The sequence below is a fragment of the Urocitellus parryii genome, chromosome 6 (assembly GCF_045843805.1).
Source record: "Urocitellus parryii isolate mUroPar1 chromosome 6, mUroPar1.hap1, whole genome shotgun sequence".
Lineage (NCBI taxonomy): Eukaryota > Metazoa > Chordata > Mammalia > Rodentia > Sciuridae > Urocitellus > Urocitellus parryii.
Genome location: NC_135536.1, coordinates 198,957,413 through 198,979,156, shown reverse-complemented (window position 1 = coordinate 198,979,156; position 21,744 = coordinate 198,957,413). Strand labels below are relative to the sequence as shown.

The window sequence follows — 21,744 nt, the reverse complement described above, 5'->3', positions numbered from 1 at the left end:
AACCCAAATTGAGAGCCAGTCTATAGCCAACTGATCAATACTCTTCAAGTGCCAAGGGCGTGAGAGACAGAGGAGCTGGTCTAGCTGGAAGAGACTAAAAAGACTAAATGTGATGGGGAATCCTGGAACGGGTCCCATGCCAGGAAAAGGACATTTATGGAAACAGTGTACAATTCAAACAAGAGCTATAGATGAGTGAGCACTATGGGGCCAACATTAATTTCCAGGTCTCAGTAGCTGTATTAAGATAATGGAACATGGATGAAAAGGAGCTTAGTGAAGAGTTTTAGGAACTTTTTTTTTTTTTTTTTTTTACTTCTGTTGGTACTATTTTAGCAAGAACCTAAAAGTTTAAAATTATTTCTGCCAAGCACAGTAGTACACTCCTATAATCCCAGTGACACAAGAGGCTAAGGCAGGAGTATCACAAGGTCAAGGCCAGCCTTGGCAACTTAGTAAAACCTTGTCTCAAAAAAATAAAAAGGGGGTTGGGGATGTGGCTCAAGTGGTAGCACGCTCCTCTGGCATGCGAGCGGCCCGGGTTCGATCCTCAGCACCACATACAAACAAAGATGTCTGCCGAGAATAAAAAATAAATAAATATTAAAATTTTAAATAAATAAATAAGTAAATAAAAAGGGTTAGGAATGTTGCTTAGTGGTAGAGCACCCCTGGAGAAGGAAGGAAGGGAGGGAAGGAAGGAGGAAAAAAGAAAAGACTGATTTCAAAGTTAAAGTTCCATAAAAACTATTTTCCTAGGAGCTGGAGCTATGGCTCAGTGGTAGAGTGCTCGCCTAGCATGTGCAAGGCACTAGGTTCAATCCTCAGCACCACATAAAAATAAATAAACAAAATAAAGGTATAAAAAAAATCACATCCATCTTAAAAAAAATATTTTCGTAGGAGGAAAGACATCACTTACTAGAAGCCATCTAGAAAAACTCAACTGAACCACGAGCTAAGGGGCAGGCACTGAAGCCAGATCAAGTAAACACCAACACCATCATTAATGACCAGCAGGGCAATGTACCAATAGGACATTCAGACATTTGTAAGTACATCTCTTCTGAAAATATGAAAAAGAGGCTCATGTCTGTTTTTACTGTTCCCTTCTCACACAGTTAAAGGAATCTATGAATCGGAGCACCTCATCATGGAAGCCAGTCAGCCCTTCTGACTGGTGGAAGACAGCACAGAAGCCCCACAAAAGTCACCTCATCATAGTTGGTGTCATTCAGATCTTCATCATCATCATCAGCAGCCTGGTTTTTCTTCATCTGGTCCCCCACTGTTCTCTTGCCTGGTGGTGCATGGCGATCATCCACAGGATCATTTGCATCCCGGGCCGGCCCAATGTCTGACCGGGTGGTGAAACCAGTGGCACTGCAGGAAGATGCCCATTACCTAGATAGTCTTATAGTAACATCTCTTTTTCTAACACCTCTGAGAATTTCCAAACATTCTGCTGGCAGTAAACCATGCTTTCTAACCATGCTGAGCACCACTGATCTTCTCTGCTTGCCTTATGTTTCCACCCCAACCCCCACCATCACTCCAAGGTTTGTCCCTTTCTCCTCCATGTGAATTATCAGGTCTCAGATCTCACTCCTCCCAAGTCCCAGCCTCACATTTCCAACAGCCTGCTGAGCACCCCCCATCCAACTAGGTCAAACCAAGGCCCTCTCTGGATCCTGCAGCTACTCTCAGCTGTCCCTGCTGTTAATAGAAGCAGTGTAGTCCCAGGCATCAAAACATCATCTTAACCTCCCTCTTCAGTCTTCTCCACCCCCCGACACTCAAGTACTACTGATCCTACCTCCAAATCCCCCCTCCTCAAATTACACCACAACTGGCAAACAGCTGGCCATACTTACTCCTAATCTTTGTATTGCTCTACCAGATGATTCTTCCCAAAACACAGTTCTGACTGAGGCATTCTTTGGTATCACCGGCTCTCTGAAGCCTACAGGCCTCTTTGACCTCCTACAGCTCCATTTCACTCACTTTGGTCTCCTTGCTGTCCCCTGGTTTTCCTTTGATCCTTCCATTTTTTAACCCTTTAACTGCCTACACACAAAATGCCAGTTTCTCTTCTAGTTTTGCCACATCTGATACATTCAAATCTACCTTTTTCTAATCTCTGGAATCCTCACGTTCTAAATCTGTTCCTCTTCATATACTTAGTTATACAAGCATCAAACTTCCTCTGATAAACTGCTGGCCCTCTGAAAATGGTGACACATCTGTGTTCTGTGTGCCCCTGGGGCAGTTTTTGATACCACTACCACTTTTTGCTTCAGATAACCAAGAAGAACTCTAAGAACTGCTTATTTATCCAATAAGTAACGGTGGTCATCTGTGAGGCAGGCATGGGTCACCCAGGCACCAGCCCGCCTGCCCCCAGGAGCTGAGACTGAACAGACAACCTAAAGTGACCAATACTAAATAGAAATGATCAGTCGTGCTTAAAGCAAGGAAGGGCTAACGTGCTCCTACTTCACATCAGGACCTTATCTACTCCTCACGGTTGACTTGCATGCCGTCAATACCCATCTTAGACACCAAAACGCGGGCTCAGGGCCCGGGGTGGTTAAGTCTCAAGTCACAGCTCCTAGTGGCAGGCAAGGCTCACGGCCAGGTCTGCGACCTACACGGAATAAATCAGACCGTCCAGCAGGCTGCAGACTGGCGGCGGACCCTAATTTATTTTCGGTGCATCTTCCGCGTCCTGCGTCCAGGGAGAAACGCGGGCAGCCAGCACGGTCCTCCTCCGGGACCCCCTCCCGCGCCCCACGCCCCGCGCGCCGCCCCAGGCCTCACCCCCGGCCCAGCCCCGGCACGTAGCCGAGGGGCGCGGGCATGCCCAGGAATGGCTTCTTCTTCTTGTTCATGGCAGAGGAGGCGCCCGCGGCGGAGCAGAGCAAAAAAGCAACCTCCGGGCGCGAAACACCGCAGACGTCTCGGTCGCTGCCGCAGGAAGCGTCGCGTCCGTCACGTCACCCGCGTCCCGGAAGCAGAGCGCGCGGCCCCGCCCTCCTGACTCTCGGGCGGAAGTCCATGCCGCAGCGCTTCCGGTTGCGGTTGCGGGGCGCGCCTGCCGCGGGCGCGGGCTCGCGAGAGCCTGTCTGTGGCGCGGCGGCGGCGTGGGCGGCCCCGAGAGATCAGGACCGCCCGCGCTCCGCGTCCTGTGAGTGCAGGGCCGGGGCGCGGTCCCTGGGGCCGTCCTGCCCCTCGCAGATCCCGTCGCACCTGTCCTGCTGGGCAGAGCTGGTGGGGAACCGCGGGCGCGCTTCGCGCCCGGGTCCTGGGCCATCCTAGGGCACCGTCCCCTGTGGTCCTGCCCGGCCCGGTGTGGCCTGAACGTCCGCGCTCCTGCAAGGCTGAGGAAAAGAAGTGAATGCACCTCTCCCTGTGTGTAGGCTGGCGTCACAAAAGTGTGGACTCCTCTGTGCCCTTGCCTTGGATTGATGCACCCCACTCCTCTGCACACATTTTTGCCAATCCAATGCAACTCTGCCCCTGCTACGAGACACCAACCCTACCAACACCTGGGGAGAGCACCCAGGCTCTTGGGCACAACAGGCAAAAACTGCTGGTGGCAACCTGGCCTTTTGCTGGACCTGGCAAACACAGTTAGCCCTTCTCAGTGCGGTTCTAGAGCAAACACTTCAGCCCTGACTGTCAGTCCTTGGAGCTCCTCTCCAACCTCCCCAGCCAACCCCATTTTCGGTTATAGAGTTCAGAGCCAGATTCAGAGATTGGTTACACAGGGAAGAGGAGAGCCACAAGGAAGCCTACAGATGTGATTGGGGTGAGGGTCAACCTGGCTTCTCTGGGGAAGCAAGAGCGCGTTTGAGGGAGAAACCTCTGAGTGTGCCCCGCTAAAGAAAGTCAGTAGCCTAGGGCGGTAGTGCACCCCTTGTAATTCCAGCTACTCATAGGCAGAAGGAGGATCATCAGTTCCAGGACAACCTGAACACCTGAGCTACCTCCCCAGTTCAAAAACAAAATCCAAGTATTAAAAGGGCTGGGGTGTAATCCAGTGGTAGGGAGCTTGACCCTGATTTTACTCCCTAGTACCGAGGCTGGGCAGCCAATTCACGAGATTGGAGAGCGCGAAGTGTTCGTCTCTCCTTGGCCAGGACCTCCGCGGATAGAAAACACCAAGAGTAGGTAGGGGGTCCTGAATCCCCCAACACATAGGAGACCCACAGCTCTTCGCTTGCCTGCCTCAGAGGACCTTCAGCAGGTGGTCAGTGCCCAGGTGAGAACGGAAGCCCTTTACCCTGGCGGACACCCTCCGCAAAAGCAGCCCGCGCGCCGCCGACACACCTCCGAGCTCCCGGAGCGCGCCCGGCGCACTGGGCCCGGCGGCAGGTGCCTCGCCGCGCAGACTCGCCGGCCACAGGGACCGGCTCGGGCGCGGGGCCGGCGCGGGCGGGGCGGGGTGTGGGGTGGGACGGCGACGCGCGTTACCCGCCGGTCACACTGGCCGCCCTGCACTCAGTGAGGGGCGTGTGCGCGGGCCCGGCACCCGCCGGCCCCATGTTCACCGAGCTGAGGTCCAAGCTGAGCCCCCCGCGAGGCCGCGCCGGGGCTGTGCGCGCTGGCTTAGGGGAGCGCCGCGATGTGGACGGTGAGCACGGGCTGGACTGGGAAGCAGGAATGTCGCGGGGCTGCGGGACACGGGACCAAGAGGCAAGGGGGTGGGGGGCTGGACCCTGCGGGCTTCCAGCATCGGCAACTGCGGGGAGGGGGGGGCGACCTGACCTAACGGGGTGCGGTGGCCTTTGTCCTCCTCCGCAGGGGATTGGTTGGCCAACCTCAGGCCTTCATATCAGCGCGCCTTTGGCTTGGGGTGGGGGATGACAGGCCAGGGCTTCTGTGTCCATGCTGGAGGCACACTGGGGTCACCCCTTCCTTCCAAATGCATAGAAAACCCTCTTCAGCCCCGGCAGTGGGGTCGACAAGGGGTTGAGATCACAACCCCACATTTCCTTTTGGAATTGATGTTGGGGCAGGGAGGAACCGATCCTTCCCTACTGCCAGCAGGAAATGGGCGGGGCTCCGCTGGCCGGGCAGGTGCAGGGCCGGCAGAGGCGTTGGACTAGTTCCCCAGAGCTGCTCCTACCCTAGGGCAAAGGCCCTGTGGAAACCTGAGACGACCTGGCCTGCCTCCTGGAAGGTGCAGGTTCAGAATCAATCTTTCCCCATGTACTAGACATCACTTTGGGGCAGTAGCCACACACCTGCTGTCTGACCTTAGACCTCAAATTTAAAGTCACCAAGGGTCCAGTTCAAAATTCCAAAAATGGGGGAGGAAGAAGCTAAGCCTCAGGAGTCTTACTAAGGTTTCAGTAGAATGGGTACACCCATTACTTATACCTCCTTGACACCACCAAACCCTGCCCCAGTGTAGAGGGGATGGCTATCAAGGAAAGAGGATCTCATGCTACACCTTGGGGTGGGCCCTGGGAACCTCATTCTGCCTGCCCACCCAGGGCCTGGATGTGTGCAGAGATTTAGGAGAGCCTGAGCCCACTTTCCTTTCTCCCCTCCCCAAGACACCATTTGCCACATTTATGGAGCCCCTCATGTGCCTTAGGGATCCCACCCCAGGTGGGAGAGGTCCTATCAAGACTAGTCACCCTCCCCAGACTTCTGTCAGCAGTGACCCCAGAGGTGGTTGTCACAGTAAAACATAGGATGTATCAAAGTTGGTGTGGGAAGAAGGCTGTGCTGACCAGCCATTTCTAGTGAGCACCTGCCAGTCACACTGTTGTCCTGGTTGGGCCCTGTGGGAGCAGCAGAGCAGGAAAGCCTGGGAGTCCCAGTTGCCAGCTTTCCCAGTTCAGGCCTTTTTGACCATGAGTCATAGTTGGTGAGCTCAGCCAGGCAGGGGACAAGCCTCAAATGCCAGATATGGCTGTATAAACTGGGTGCCTTCAGTGGCGATGGGCAGGCAGGAACCTTAACCAGACTTCTCCACAGAGTGCCTCCAATAATACAGGAGCCAGGCTTTTTCCTCAAAGATATGTCCTGTGTGTATGCTGGTCTATGTGACATGTACGAGGCTTGTGTGCATAAGGTCAAGGTGGTCCTGGGGTCACCCCTCACCTGGTTATAGGTCTCAGGCTCCCTGGGAGGCATGTCCTCCAATCTAGCAGAACCCATCCTGACTGTCAGTGTGAGGGCTGCAGGCTTGCAAGGGAAGCGGTATTCTCAGCTCTCCATCTTGGGGCTAGGGAGGAGGATCCTTATTTTGCACACATTCTTCTGCCTTTGGGGACTTGATTTGTCCTCTTTGAGGAATTGGCTCCCTCTTTGGTAGAGGGGAAATAGGTTAGGCAAGGAAGTGGCTCCTGGGGAAAGAGCCTTTGGTACTGCTCCTGACCACTCTGACCAGGCACCCCTGCACACAGCCACTGCTCACTTCAGCTTCTGCCGGACTCTCCTGGAGCACACAGTGTCAGCCGAAAGTATCCCCTGCCACCTGCCTCGGACGCCAGGCACCAGCCTCACATGGCATGATTCCCGTAGCCAGAGGGCTTCCAGCAGCAGGCCGATCAAACTCCTGCAGCAGCCTGGCACAGAGACCCCCCAGGTACCCACCCACCTACCCCACCCACCTCAGTCCTTACCTTCCCTGCTCTGCCACCCTCCCTCTATCTGCCACCCACTTCCCCTACAGGGCCGGCTGTACTCTGACCACTATGGCCTGTACCACACAAGCCCCTCGCTGAGTGGCCTGACGCGGCCTGTGGTCCTCTGGAGCCAGCAGGACGTCTGCAAGTGGCTTAAGAAACACTGTCCCCACAACTACCTCGTCTACGTCGAGGCCTTCTCCCAGCATGCCATCACTGGTACGGTGGAGTCTGGGCAGGACAGGAGCTGGATGCCCAAAGAGCCTCCTCCCCTACCAAGTGCCTGCAGTCTGCAGTTGTTTCTCCACCTGTCGGTGCTCCTCTGAGGCAACCTTCCCTGGGTTCCTCGGAGTCTCTGTATCTGCACTGTCTTCTGACATCTTCCACTTGGCCTCCATCTGCTGCTTATCATGATTCTCTCTCTGCTTCTCCCTCCAATTCTCTCTGAATCTTTCTCTGAGACTCCCTGTGCCCTTTCTTTCTTTCTTTTCCTTTCATTCTGTGTCTGTGTGTGTCTTTGTCTTTGGTACTGGGAATTGAGCCCTAAAATGCCCTACCACTGAGCTACATCCCAGCCCTTTTTATTTTTTATTGTGAGACAAAGTCTGGCTAAGTTATCCCGGCTGACCAGGAACTTGTGATCTGCCTCAGCCTCTGATAGCCTCTGTTGGACCCTCTTCCCTCCCTCAGGCCGAGCTCTTCTGCGGCTAAATGCAGAGAAGCTACAGAGGATGGGGCTGGTGCAGGAGGCCCAGAGGCAAGAGGTGCTGCAACAGGTGCTCCGCCTGCAGGTGCGAGAGGAGGGTCGGAGCCTGCAGCTGCTCAGCCAAGGTCAGTGGGAGGAGCCAGCATGGGGGGGCACTGAGAGTACAGGTAAGTGGCTTGACTGCAGGAGGGTGCTTGGGAGCCCTAGTAAGGGCCATCCTGGGATGTGGCAGGGACCTGCCTCTCCCTTACTTCCATGCATCCTACAGCTTCCTTTGGAAACATATCCTAGCTGCTGCCAAGGCTTGAACCAGACCCCAGCACTGTGACCAGAGCCTACGGCCAAGGATGAGGACAAGCTGGCCCCACAGACCCTCTCGAACCCCACAGGATACCATGGTGGCCAAGTCCAGCCTAGTGGACAGACCTCCACCTTCAAGCACCTGTGGTTGGGCAGCCAGGCCATGGCCTGGGCTGCTTATCTGTGACCCCTCCTCCTGGGACATGAGCCCACTCCCTGGCACTGCTGGCAACATGTGGGCAGCTGCCTGGAGCCAGAGTGGGGTTCAAATGACCCCCAGACTCCCAGGGAGTCTGTTTATTTATGTTCCCTTTACTGTGTGACTGTCCCCCTTTGCCTGAGTCATGCATCTCTGTTCACTTGTCCAGTTCCATATCCTCACAGCATTGCCAGGCCAGCCACACTGTGGGACAAACTGCCTTGGCTCCCTTTGACTTGTGTTTCTCCCTGCCCCTGCCAGAACCCAGCAGGCACAACCTATGTCCAGAGTAACAGTCATCAGCAGGGCCAGGCAGGGACCCATGCAGAGGACCTCGCTAATTCTATCGCCACCCTGGCCAAACCTGTATCTATTTATGAGCACTGAGGCTGAGAGGCCCTGGTTGCCTCAGCCCCGAAGACAGAGCACAGAACAGTGAGGACAGCAGCCCTGTGCAGGCAACTCCTCACCCTGAGCCTGCTGGAGTCAGTGTGCTCTAGGCCCACTTTTGGGAAAGTCTGGTTTTAAGCATCATCTCTGTGTATTTGCACTTAAGAGAACATCTTCAAGAAACCATCGCACTTGCTGCTTTCCCAAGAAAACCTGGATTCATAGGAGAGACTGTCCTGAGGACTGTGCTCCACCTCTGCCGCCAGACATCTAAGCAACCCTTCCCTGGGTAGTCTGGGGCTGGTGCTGCCCGGCAGAGGGACAGTGAGGGCAGCCCTGGCAGCCCACAACCTCTTGCCCTCTGCCCCTTCCCACACCCACGGGGACTCTTGACAATCTCAGGGACAGTTGAGGCTAAGCCTCCAGTCCTCTCTCTGTGACCTGAGCTGGCCTCAGGACTCAGGATTGGTCACTGCAGGTCCTGAGTGAATTTGGGCAACTGGCCTGATGCCTCCCATCCCATGTGTCTGCACCCACAGGGAGCCTCCTTGTCATGTCTGGCTGCCCTGAGTATCCCCCAAAACCTTGTGCTATCAGTCTTCAGCCAGAAGGCCCATCTCTGCCTTTTCCCCTCCTGTCTTGCCCACCCTGTGATCCTGTATTGTCTTCCTTGTTTTTCATTCACTTTTTTTATATTCTAACAAAAAATCAGAAATAAACCTGTTCTCAAGTGCCAACAGTACTAGGTCTGGGAGGAAGGGGTGTCCAGCCCAACAGCCTGGCTCTGGTACCACCAGGGGGCAGTGGTATCCCTTCCTGGAGGGGCTGCTGGTCAATCCCAGGGCACCTGGGACAAGAGGCATCAGGTAGGCACTCTTGGTGAATGGCACCCAGTGATGGACACAAGGCCCCTGACATGCTCAGAGCAACAGCCCAGATACGTGGTATGTAAGGTTCCTGTAACAAAGGAGCATCCACTGGCTGAATTCAAAAAGAAAACTTTGATCAGAGTCTAGGGGTTACACAGTGGTAGAGTATGTGCTTAGCATGCTCAAGGCCTTGTGTTGGCTCAGAAGGGAGAAAGGGATTCAGTTCTGAAGACGAAATCATATTCCCTTTGTGAGTGCAGAAGGGCACCTCTCCTTGCTCTTCCAGCCTCTGGTTGCTATCTGGGATTATAGGAATCAAGGACACACCACTCCCATCTGTTTCTGTGGTCATATCACCTTTCTTCTTTCATATCTCCCTGTCTCCTTCTTGTAAGGATGATTGGATTGGGGCCCACCTGGGTAACCCAGGTTGACTTCATCTCAGGATCCTTACTCATATCTATAAAGACCCATATTCCAAATAAGGGATGTTCACTCACACATTCAACACTCTGACACGATCATCTGTAGGGACTCACTACCCAACCTTCTACACAGGGCAGTACCCTGACAAGCAGCACATATACCGTGGCACCCACTCATCAACCAGATACATAGCAGGAACAGGAACACAGATGTAACCCACAAATGCAATGACATAGCCAGACACGCACTGTGTGCTCCAACACACAAACACACTGTGTATTTGGCCAGACACAGTGATATGCACAGAGATATTTAACAACACCCCCACATACATACAATTACCCAAACATACAAGTACTCGTGCATAACAATGACCCCCTAACATACAGAAACGAGAGAGCACAGCCCCAATACAAACCAAATTATATAACACCCCAACATCTAGATACACATGAAAAACAGTTGGTCCTCACATCCTGCATGCAGGTACTCACACATGAACATGCCACAGCCTGGACAACATGCTAAGATTCAGATACATACGTACCATGCTTCTGACATCAAGGTGCCTGGATACTGACACTGACACTCAGATATAGCTCTGATCTTGCCTGGCACAGAACACACAGATATGCCATGACAGTGATGTTTAAGATGGATGCTTCCTGACCCGTGATCACTTGGACACACCTGTGGACGCTGACACATCCCATTTGTACGGGGGAGCTGACAGCCTTGGACACACCTCAGGAAACACACAATGACCCCTCCCAGCATCCTGCCCCTAGGGTGTGGATGCTCAAGGAGGGCTTTGAGCAACTCTTTCCTTTTCCTCCTATGGTAACTTGGGCTGGGGCAGCACCCTGGTCTCTCTGGCTCAGATTTCCAAGGGGAGGACTGACTGGCTGACCTTTTCACATAGGGCTCAGCACTTTGCCTCTGCCTCCAGGCCAGTGTTCTGTGCAGGTCTCAGGCAAAGCAGATATCAAGGTCCCTTGAAAAGAGGTGGACATCAAATCTGCTGACAGCTCCTCTGCCCTGCCCCAGAGCAGTGCAGGAGAGCCTGCTCCAGGGGGAGCAGGACAGAGGGTGCTGGGCAAAAAGTAGGCCCCAGGGAAGGAGATCTATCTTGTAACTCCATACCCCAAGTAACAATTTCCAGCCCACACTAGTTTTGTGGAATTCAAAATGCTTGTGGAATGTAAAAAGGGGGCATTAAAAACTTTTAGAAGTTGGCTTTAATTGTAAAAGTAATATATGCACATGATTAAAAATATTTCAATAGTATTGTAGACCCAAAATTAAAACCCAGTCTCCTCTCTGGGGAGTTTCCTCCCGGGGAGAAGGGTGATGTGAGCAGGAGACAGCGGTACTCCATTCTCTTGGAGGAGACTAGTGTCTCTTGCCTGCCTCCTGTGGGGGCTCCTGTCAACTCTACCTCCCCACCAGCTCCCACAGGGAGATTCACTCCTCTGCCAGCTTCATTCATTCACTCATTCCCCATCACCCCTGACTTGACATCAGCAGACACCTAGGCTCCGGTCCTAGGACCATCACGCACAGCGCTGGAAGACGTTGATCCAATGGTCAGATACCCCCCAAAAGCTACAAGGCCCTGACGGAGGCCACAGGGCCAGCTGGAGAGAGGCCCGATCCTGCCCGCCAGCGGGGGGGGGGGGGGGTCAGGGGCCTGCACACCCAGGCTTCTCTGCACTCCCCCGCGGCACCTGCCGGACTAGTCCGTGCGCCCCGGAACGTGCCTCAGTTTACCCCACTGTCCACAGACGCCTCCCTCCTGCGGACGGCACGTCGGCCACTCGGCCCCGGCCTGGCCCTCCGCCACGAGGGCCCCGAGCCCGATCTAGCAGGCGGGCCGGTGGGCCCCCTCCCCGTCGCGGAGCGCGGCAGGAATACCGCGAGAGTTCGCCCCCTCCCCCCGCAGTAAAACTGTCAAAGGTGGGAGGGGCGGGAGCGCGCATGTGCGCAGCGGCGCGCAGCCTGCGCTGCCCGGACCCGCGCCCGCGCCCCGGCCCGGCCCGGCCCGGCCGCAGCCCGCTGGGCGCCGCAGGTAAGCGCCGCCCCCGCCGCCCGCCGCCCGCCGCCCGCCGCCCCGCGCCGCCGCCGCTGCCCCGCGCCGCCGCCGCCGCCTGCGCGGAAAAAGTCGCCATTTTGGTTCTCCGCCTGCGCCCCCCCCCGCCCGCCGCGGCCGCCCTTCCGGCCAGGCCGAGGCCAGCGCCCGCGCCGGGCGAGTGACAGGTGGGTGGCGGCCGCTCCCGCAGCGCGCCCAGGCCGCCCTCACCTGGCCGGGCCGCGCCGCCGGCCGCCGGCCTCCGCGGAGGGCCCCGCCGCCCGCCGCGGCCCCGTCAGCAAGCCCCCCGGAGTCCTGCACCGGCCGCGGCCCCAGGCGGAGGGGTTGCGCGGCCGCGGCCAGGCCCCAGCGCTGGCTCCCGCCCGGGTTTAGAAAGACTGGAAGGGAGGCCGCCTGCAGCCAGGCCTCGGGTCGGAGGGATGACTCATGCCACTGTCTTCCTTTGAAATTTCAAAGTGAGGACTCCCTGAGAAGTTTCTTGACTGACCTCACACCCTCCCTCCCCCCAGGCCCAGGACCCAGGCTGCCATCACCCTTGGCAGTGGGCAGTGCCTGTCCTGACCTCCGACCTCAGCCCTCCCAGACACAGCAGCCCCTTCCCATGCCCTCTCATCTGAATTGATCAGAAATTGTCGGAGAAGGGCTCCCCTGCTCACACCTTGCGCCCTGGTACCGCCCCCTTCCGTGGCTCAGGTGTCTTTGTGGGAGGACCTGACAGGGCCTGGTGACTCCTGGAACAGGCCCCTGGAAGCCCAGCCTTGGACAACAGGGTTCTCCCTGGCGAGTGTCTTGGTGGGCTCTGGAGCCTGGGCCTCTGCTGCTAATGCTGGCCTTGTTTAACTGAAGTGGGCTGAGTTCTGTCTGTTGAGCAGGGAAAGCAGAGGTCAGCTAGACAGTGGTCAGTGACTCAGGGGCTGAACAGGAACCCTGCATCAAGGCTGAGAAGGGGGCCAGACATGATGGTCAGGAAACCCAGGGACCAGAAGGAGATGCCAGTGGCCCTCAGTCTGCCCACCAGAGAGGGGTTGCTTGTAGTTAAGGAGGGCCCCAGCGTCCCTTGGCACTCACCTAGACTATTTTGTATATCTGGGGAGAAGGATCTAGGGTGCCCACCTGGGTAGGTTGGCTTTGCATGGGGTGTGAGTGGGCAGGGGTGAGGACCCTGAAGGGAAAGATACCCTCAAGGTGCTGGGGCTTGGCAGCCTGTGAGCCAGTAGCTGTTGCTGGTGCCATAATTGGCCCTTAGGAGGGATGTGGTCAGCCTCCTTCCTCCTGCACAGGCCACCTCTCCTGGGGACACGCCCTGCCCGATGCCTGATCCTCAGCACACTTTGGGACTGTGAGTCTGATATTGAGAGGGAGCCTGTCCAACCTGGTGAGGGTCTCCACACTGTTTGTGCCTTCTGGGTTGTCTGGGGAGAACTTGTGCAGCCCCTCCCCTGAGTCAGAAGCCCTGTTACTTGTTTCCCTGTGACAAATCAGGAGGGCAAGCTTCCTGGCCAGAGTGAGCCTATTGGTGGGCAGGCTTCAGGGCAGCCCCTCTGTAAGTTCTGAATTGGGCTCATTGGACCTCAGGTCTGTGTACTTGCCCTGCAGAAATGACTGATCCCTTCTGTGTTGGAGGAGGCCGCCGGCTCCAGGGGTCCAGCAGAAGTGGACCTGGGAAGGGTGGCAGCCGGAAGGAGGTCCGACTTCCCATGCTACAGGACTCACCAAAGCTGGGTGAGGAGCCAGGGCCAAAATCACTTCCAGAGGGTCACTCTCTGAGTACCCAAGGGCGTTCTGGGGTAGAGGCTGTTTTGGACATAATTTGTGCCTGGGTTCTTGTCCTAGGCTGGCAGGGCCCCTGCCCTATGCCTTGCATTGGTGAGCCCAGGCTCATTGCACATCTGCCCCCCTTGTGCCAGCCACAGTGCAGTCCCTGAACCTTGCTGCCCCATATGCTACAGGGATGCCTGTGGTCCACAGTGGACAGACAGTATCTGGCCAGGCTCCTCTCTGCTTTGACCCAGGAAGTCCAGCCAGCGACCGGACAGAGGGGAAGAAAAAGGGGCGGCCCAAGGCCGAGAACCAGGCCCTGCGAGACATTCCTGTGAGTTCCCTGAGGCAGGGGTGGGGCTCAGGATGGGTCTGCCTGTAGAGGTCACTGACCTACACTAATCTCCCCTCTGCACCTCCCCTGTCAGCTCTGAGTTTCGGGATGTAGCCTAAGGCCCTAACCTCTGATAGCTGTGAGGGCCCAATGAGCCATGCTAGTAGCCCCAGCACAGATCTGGAGCTGGGCTTGAATTCTTGTTGCCGTCTGGAGGTTGAGGGGTTGTGCTGCCTCTGTGCCCTGTAGCCTGGGGAGGGTTCTGAGTCTGGGGCTTGGAGGGCGGAGGCCTAGGTGGATGAGAAGCAGCAGTCCAGCCATTCTCTATGCTCAGCTCTCACTCATGAACCAGTGGAAAGATGAATTCAAAGCTCACTCGAGGGTGAAGTGTCCCAACTCAGGGTGCTGGCTGGAATTTCCCAGCATCTACGGACTCAAGTACCATTACCAGCGCTGCCAAGGGGTAAGGGGCTATGGGTCAGGGAGGAGGTGGCCTAGGGGTGTGCCTGGGCAGAGGTCCCGGGGCCCCATCCCACACCTGCCCTCCCTGCCCAGGGCGCCATCTCAGATAGGCTGGCTTTCCCTTGCCCCTTCTGCGAGGCTGCATTCACCTCAAAGACCCAGCTGGAGAAACACCGGATTTGGAATCACATGGACCGTCCCCTGCCAGCCCCCAAGCCTGGACCAGTCAGCCGACCAGTCTCCATCAGCCGGCCTGTTGGGGTCAGCAAGCCCATTGGAGTGAGCAAGCCTGTCACTATGGGCAAGCCTGTGGGAGTCAGCAGACCCATTGGCATCAGCAAGCCGGTCACAGTGAGCAGACCCGTGCCAGTCACTAGGCCCATGCCGGTCACCAAGCCTGTCACAGTCAGCAGGCCTATGCCAGTCACCAAGGCCATGCCAGTCACTAGGCCTGTGCCAGTCACCAAGCCTATCCCAGTCACCAAGTTGGTAACAATTACAAAACCTGTGCCGGTCAGCAAGCCAGTGCCAGTCAGCAGGCCCGTTGTGGTCAGCAAGCCAGTGCCGGTCAGCAGGCCCATTGCCATCAGCAGACATACACCAACCTGCAAAATGGTGCTGCTGACCAAGTCTGAGAACAAAGCACCTCGTGCTGCTGGGAAGAGCAGCAGTAAGAAAAGGTACAGGAGCTCACACCTAAGTATCCTTATGCATACCTAGGGTCCAGGCCAGGGGTGCCCCCTGGCCTCACCTCACCTCCTCTGCAGGGCCGCAGACAGCCTGGACATCTGCCCTATCCCACCGAAGCAGTCCAGGCCAGAGAATGGGGAGTTCAGCCCATCTACCACGGACCAGAGCTTGGCCTTACAGCTGAGTACGGATCCCAGCAGTAGTTCCCTGCTGCTGGGTGGGAGACCCTCAGTGGGCAGGGAGGCAGTGCGGCCTGCAGGCCCTGTGTCCCCACCTGAGGAGGACCCCGAGCGCACAAAGCATAGTAAGATGAGAGCCCTGAGGAAAGTCGGGAGGTAGGTGGGGCTCTGGCTCCAGATGGTCATTTGACCAGATGTTGATCCTTGTTTTCTCTCCCCCGAGTCAGGAAGGAAACAGAAAACACCCAAGAAATTCACAGGGGAGCAACCATCCATCTCAGGGACCTTTGGACTCAAAGGTGAGACCCCACCTGCAGGGCACCTCTGAGATTGGGTGCCTCCCATACCTGTGCCTGCACCTAGCCCACACTTCCCTGCCCACCTACCTGTGCACACAGGCCTGGCTAAAGCCGAGGATAAGGCTCGAGTTCACCGCTCCAAGAAGCAGGAGGGGCTGGGTCCTGAGGATGTGCGGAAGAAGGTGCCGGCTACCCCTGTCATTGTCAGCAAGGAGGCACCAACTCCTGTGACCTACTCAGCCCCAGGTGGGGCTGCCGGCCGGGGCCCAGGGCAGGTCTCAACTGTGGGGTGGATTCCATGGTTCAGGCACGGGGGCTGATTGTGGAGCCTGGGTGCTACTGCTACCCCTGGCATCCAGGAGCCTCCACAAGCCTCTGAGGCCCCAGTCCTGCCCCACAGGTGGTCCTGAGGAGCAGTGGCAGAGAGCTATCCATGAACGGGGGGAGGCCATCTGCCCTACCTGCAATGTGGTCACCCGGAAGACCCTTGTGGGGCTCAAGAAGCACATGGAGGTGTGTCAGAAGGTAGGTTGCCTGGGAGGCACTGGGAGTGGGGACTCCTTAGCCATGGCCAGCTTCTTATTGCCAGGCTGTCTCTGTAGCTGCAGGATGCACTCAAGTGCCAGCACTGCCGGAAGCAATTCAAATCCAAGGCTGGTCTCAACTACCACACCATGGCCGAGCACAGTGCCAAGGTATGCGGCTAGGACCCCAGGGCCTGTCTCACCCTGACCACTGACATCTAACCCCACCCTGCTGCTCCCCCTTGCCTGACCTTGGACCCAGTGGTCCCAACCCCTGAACTCACCCTGTTCTCAGCCTGCTGCTGCTGAGGCTTCCGAGGGCGGGGAGCAGGAGGAACGAGAGCGGCTGCGCAAGGTGCTGAAGCAGATGGGGCGGCTGCGCTGCCCCCAGGAGGTCAGTGTGGGGAGCATGTGTGGACATGGGACTTGGAGCCTCTCTGGCTGCCTATTGACCACTGGCCTGGATCCCCAGGGCTGCGGGGCCGCCTTCTCCAGCCTCATGGGCTATCAGTACCACCAGCGGCGCTGTGGGAAACCGCCTTGTGAGGTAGACAGCCCTTCCTTCCCCTGCGCCCACTGCGGCAAGACTTATCGCTCCAAGGCTGGTCATGACTACCACGTGCGATCGGAGCACTCGGCCCCGGTGAGTGGCCCGTGGTCTTCATGCTCCCATGGCTCTCCAGTGGTCTGTGCTGTAACACAGTACTCCTTCCTGCCACCTGATGTGTGTGATCCCCACTCTCCTTGTAAGTCACTTACATCCCAATGGACTGGAGGGTGGGCACCAGGAACCCCTGTGTCCCATCTTCCTTGGGATGCCTATGTTATCCCTGTCCCTCACACACCTGTATGCACCCTGGGTCCTTGCGTCTTCAGGGGCCACATGTGGCCCACATCTCATGCTGACTCTGACCTGCCATCTCTGGCTGTCCTGCTTCTGCGGCTTATCCTGGCTACCATGTGACCCTGCTCTCCAGCCTCCCGAGGAGCCCATGGAAAAGACCCCTGAGGCTGAGGACTTGCTGGGTGTGGAGCGGACCCCAAGTGGTCGCATCCGCCGCACCTCGGCCCAGGTGGCCGTGTTCCACCTGCAGGAGATTGCAGAGGATGAGCTGGCACGGGACTGGACCAAGCGACGCATGAAGGATGATCTTGTGCCTGAGACGGCACGGGTGAGCTGCCTACCCACATGTGGATGGGGTGTGGGCCTTCTTCCCTGAGATCTTCCCCAAGCCCCTGGCCTCCTTGTCTCTGGGCAGGACATGCCTCAATCCAGAGTCCCTGGTGACAGCCATGCCCCTGTCTACTGATCCCAACTCTGGAAGGGACATTGAGTTGCTGCTGAGGCATACAGTCTCAGAGCCTGGGTGCCTCTGGGCCTGGACTCACCTGCACTGTGCCTGGCTTTACAGCTCAACTACACGCGGCCAGGCCTCCCCACACTCAACCCCCAGCTACTGGAGGCATGGAAGAATGAAGTCAAAGCCAACGGCCACGTAAACTGCCCTAACGATGTGAGCGGGGCGGGCTGAGCGGGTGGGCATGGGAAGTCCAAGACAGGGCAGGTGTGGCCTTCAGGGAGTGGCAGAGGCTGAGACCGAGACCTGTCAGGAGGCAGCCCTCAAAATGACCAGCCTTGCCTCTGATTCTGAGCTCCCACAGGGTTCTCATTTAAGACCCCATTAGCAGAGGGGCCTCAGGCCCTACATGCCCAGCCTAAACCCCAGGACTCTTGGAGTCAGGTCCTTCCACATGCCCCAGAGAGAGGCTCCGAGCTCCCTGAGGCTGAGGCAGGGTGCACCTTTGTGTGGGAGACTCCCCACCGGCCTCCCCCCCATGGCTGTCTCCCACTGCAGTGCTGTGAAGCCATCTACTCCAGCGTGTCTGGTCTCAAGGCCCATCTGGCCAGCTGCAGCAAGGTCAGTCCTAGGGGCTCCCTGTGGCCCAGAGGGTGCTCAGCATTCCCACCTTTCCCCTGCCAGGGGTCCCTCCACATTAGTGTGAGACCCTTCCCTGCTCCTATTGCATGAGCCCAGAGATAGGCTGATATAGACAGTTGGCTCAGGACCCCTCCCTGCCCTCTACCCCAGCCATAGGACAGTCAGTCCCCAGTCTTGTCCTCGGCTCCTTGTCTATGTGGGTATATGTGGGTGGTCAACCTGACCTGGGCACACTATCTTGGGAAAGGACCCTCAGCAAAGGTTTGTGACCCTTCCCCAAGACACCTGCCTCTTCCCATCCTCAACTCCCTGGTAGCAGGAGCCAGTTAATGGTCCTGCTGCAGGGTACCCTTACAGGTTCCTGAAACAGCCGCAGATTCTCTAGCTGTCCCTGCCCCTTTAGCGGTGAGATAAGGGCTTGGGCCAGGTGTGGGCTTTGGCCCTCAAGAGCCAGGGACTGCACTGCCTTGCTTTACAGGGGGACCACCTGGTAGGGAAATACCGCTGTCTGCTGTGTCCCAAAGAGTTCAGCTCTGAAAGTGGCGTCAAGTACCATATCCTCAAGACCCATGCAGAGGTGCGGGAGCAACCACTGGGCCTGCAGCTGGGGGAGGCCCAGTAGGGGAAGGGCCAGAGCTGGGGTGGTGCAAATGGGATGGCCCAAGAGTGTCTATTTAAGCAAGTGGCCAGCACTGAGAAGTCTGGCAGTTTCTCCTCATAGGGGTATCCAACTCCCCCAGAAAAGCTGAGAAGCTGGGTCCTACCTGGCAGCCTGAGCAGGAGCTGCGTGTGGGTGGGAACCCTGCCCTCAGCCACTCACTGCAGCTGCCTACCTGGCCTGAGGGTGACTGGGTCTACAGTATGGGCAGGGTCCCAGGTCTTCGTTGGGGCTTTTCTCTCCCCAGAACTGGTTCCGGACCTCAGCAGACCCACCTCCCAAACACAGGAGCCAGGGTCCCTTGATATCCAGGAAAGAGAAACGAAGTCTGGCGGGAGGAAAGAAACGGGGCCGCAAGCCCAAGGAGCGGCCTCCTGAGGAGCCCATGCCCAAGCTCCTCCACCGCCGGGACGACTGGCCCTTGGGAGGCAGGGACAAGGGGTCTCGGGGCTCCACTGGGCGGAAGGTGGGAGCCAGCAAGGCACCCTAAAAATGAACCCCACACTGGCTGCCAAGCCCCACTCTGTTCAGGGTGGGGGAGCCACTCTGGACCTCCTGTCCTCCATCCTCACCCCCATCCATCTGTCCAGTGGAGGTGGTGAGCCATTCTCTCCTCCCTGAAGGTGGCCCTTCCCTTGTTCAGGGCACACCTGGGTGGAGCTCCACAAGGGGTGCCAGGGGCAGCAGCAGAAGTACAAAGGGTGGGGCAGCCTCCCTGTGAGGACGCTCAGGGGCCTGGCAGCATCTGGGGCTTTGGCACCAAGGGGCTGCAGTGCACAGTAGTCAGATGTTCTTTGGCCCCTGTCTCTGCCTCCTCAGATCCAGCTGGGTCCCCACCCTGGCTCCCCATGACTGGGGCATCCCTGGTGATCTGTGGCTCTGGGCCAATGAGAGCACCTGGGCATCCCTGGCTGCCACCACCTGGGCCTTGCCTCCACCCAACACTGGAACTCCAGTACCCCAGCTACCTCCCAGGACAGACCCCGTCCAGCCACTGCCATGCTGACCTGACAGCCACCTTCCCACCCTCATCTACCCTCCAGTTCCTCTGCTTCTGTTTTCTACCTCTCTGGGCCTGCCCCCATCCTCTGTCTGTCATTCCTGCTGCATTTCAGGCCCCAAACCACTGGTCCTTGTCCTCAAGTTAGAGGGACAGCTTCCTGTCTGCTCTGCCCAGACATGTGGAGGACCAGAGGCTTGTATGCTCTGCTTCCTGCCTCCAGCCTCTGTCACTACAAGCCAAGGTCACAGCCTGAGGCCATCTCCCCGGGGCTAGGGGCTTGTGGGTCCAGGGCCAGGTGGAAAGGGCCCAGCTCCGAAGGTGAGCCCCATGGAGAATATCCTCTGCCAGGTGGGGGTCAGCCCAGAGGCAGAGCTCCTATAGAAACCCTCCTCCCCTTTACCTGCTCCTGTACATCTGGTGGCATTGGATACAGGAACCAAAGGCCAGTGGGAGAGGGGGGCTTGGACTAGGTGGCAGCTCCAGGGCTGTGAGGAATCTGAGGATGGCAGGATCTGCAGGTAGGGCAGGGGTCAGTCAGGAGTCCTAGGGCACCTGGAGGGGGAGCCCCACTTGCAGCCCCTGTGAAGGGAGGAAGATGCTCAGAGACATGGATGGAGGCTGTTTACCAGTGGGGGCAGGGAGGGCTGAGGGCACAGCCTCACTGATCCTGGACGATGTGAATTTTGATATTTGCCTGTGTGCGTGTCTCCTGGGTGTAGTGGATGCCAGTCTTGTTGCTGTGACAAGTAACAACCTTTTTTTAAATTCTGTTTTTTATACAAAAATTCACAACAATCCGACATTTTGGTGCTAAGGGTTTCCTGGTGCCGAAGGTGGGGCTGGGCTGGCCCAGGGCTGTGCTGTGGCTCCTCTGCTGCTCAGGGGACAGGGAGGAGGGGTTCCAGCTGGGTTGTCCTACCCTGAAGTAGGGAGACCAGTTCCATGGGGCTTTGGGGATGGGAAAACTGACTGGGCAGGCCTGGCCTGATGTGTTGGGAGGGGTGGAGAGAATAGACTCCCCCAGCCTCACACACCTGGACCTGGTCTGAGGATGGTGGCCTAGGTGGAGATGAGTGTGGGCAAGGGTCAGGGGAGAATCTGGGACTCTGGGGCAGTGTGCTTTCCAGGGCACCGGAGTGCACCCATGGAGGGCCAAGTGCACCTGGTGGAGGAGGCTGGGCTCCAGCAGGGGGTGGCCTCCTGCCCAGCTTCTCAGGTATTTGGCACTTGGGGGGAAGGAGGCCAGGCTCTTTTTTTTGGGGGGGGTTGAGTTTCCAGGACACCCCCGAAGTCCACAGGTGGCCCTGGTGTAGAAGTGGGCCTGGGTGACGATGTTTAGCACTTTAACCCCTGTGTCATGAAATGAACAGGGGGCTGCTGCTGGAGTAGCTACTGGTTGGGAGCCTGCCCTCCCTCCTCCTCTCCTTCCCTCTCATCCACCCACACTAACTAGAGAGGGGCAGTGGCAAGCTGGTCTGCAAAGCCTTCCTCCAGAGAGTGTAGGGCCCTGGGCAGGGTGCATCAGGGTCTGCCCACCTCCCACTCTGGCTCACACATGACAAAGTGACCACTGGCCTCCACAGCAGCCTCAGTGGGAGGGATCAGAATGGCAGACCCTAGGGTGTGGTAAGCATGGAGCTTGGTGGACCAAGCCCTGGGTCCTTGGCAAAATGTGAGTTAGGGTCTCTGCAGATCTACCTCTGGTTCAGTGCATGCCCTTTCCTGAGAACAGGAAAATGCCCCAGGAGCTGACACTTCACACAGAAATAGGATGCACTTTACTCAACTCTTTGTAGGCAGACGGGGGTGCATCCTGAGTGGCTAGAGCCTTCCTTTCCCTCTGGTGGTTCAGAGGGAGGCCCTGGAAGGGGAAGGCTTTCCTTGTAAGCCCCTGCCGGCTAGACTCCAGGTAGCTTGCCCTGGAAGTCTAGGGTTCAGGAGGGCCGCGGGTCACCCTTCTGCCTGGTGGCCATGCGTCCTAAACTTCGGGTTTCTTGGTTTTTAATGAGGTTCTCAGCACACAAGTGCATTTCGAAAGACAGGTTCCAGCTATCACTTGTAACCATATATATACATATATATATTCTATCTACAAAATGTTTATTTGCAAGATGTTTTGACGGTGAGCTCGGGCCCTGCCCGCCTTGTGACCATCTGTCTCCAACCTCGTCCCCTGGCGAGTGGCGCGGGGACGCGCCATCAACTGTATGTATTAAAAATGACTGTATCAAATAAATGTTTATTGATTTTTTTCCAGGGCTTTTGTGTGGCTGA

General features: G+C 57.2%; 3 protein-coding genes across 4 annotated transcripts in view; 2 read left to right on the top strand and 1 right to left on the bottom strand.

Annotated features, from left to right (window-relative positions):
• Window positions 1-2,984, bottom strand: part of Prpf6 (pre-mRNA processing factor 6) — a 51,392-nt gene extending 48,408 nt beyond the window's left edge. Inside the window, exons 1-2 of the mRNA XM_077799543.1 lie at window positions 2,821-2,984; window positions 1,215-1,383 (exon numbers count right to left, since the gene is read on the bottom strand). Of these exons, the coding sequence (XP_077655669.1) occupies window positions 1,215-1,383; window positions 2,821-2,891 (240 nt within the window). The 5' untranslated portion in view covers window positions 2,892-2,984. The remainder of the gene's footprint in view (window positions 1-1,214; window positions 1,384-2,820) is intronic.
• A 1,490-nt stretch (window positions 2,985-4,474) lies between these two features.
• On the top strand, window positions 4,475-8,976 carry Samd10 (sterile alpha motif domain containing 10). Its single transcript, XM_026413498.2, has 5 exons — window positions 4,475-4,636; window positions 6,423-6,604; window positions 6,692-6,863; window positions 7,335-7,475; window positions 7,619-8,976. Exons 1-5 carry the CDS (start codon window positions 4,546-4,548, stop codon window positions 7,639-7,641), a joined length of 609 nt encoding a protein of 202 aa, XP_026269283.1. The 5' UTR covers window positions 4,475-4,545; the 3' UTR covers window positions 7,642-8,976.
• A 3,927-nt stretch (window positions 8,977-12,903) lies between these two features.
• On the top strand, window positions 12,904-21,723 carry Znf512b (zinc finger protein 512B). Of its 2 annotated transcripts, none has more exons than XM_026413436.2 (17): window positions 12,904-12,998; window positions 13,220-13,345; window positions 13,573-13,715; window positions 14,050-14,178; window positions 14,271-14,857; window positions 14,945-15,051; window positions 15,274-15,345; window positions 15,445-15,591; window positions 15,746-15,870; window positions 15,948-16,040; window positions 16,165-16,263; window positions 16,342-16,512; window positions 16,847-17,041; window positions 17,282-17,383; window positions 17,726-17,788; window positions 18,288-18,386; window positions 18,715-21,723. In XM_026413436.2, the coding sequence occupies exons 2-17, from the start codon at window positions 13,222-13,224 to the stop codon at window positions 18,955-18,957; spliced, it is 2,499 nt and encodes an 832-aa protein (XP_026269221.2). In that variant the 5' UTR covers window positions 12,904-12,998; window positions 13,220-13,221; the 3' UTR covers window positions 18,958-21,723. The 2 variants fall into 2 exon arrangements, with proteins under 2 accessions (XP_026269221.2, XP_026269222.2); XM_026413437.2 differs by having other exon boundaries at window positions 14,945-15,171.
• Window positions 21,724-21,744: the final 21 nt, after the last annotated feature.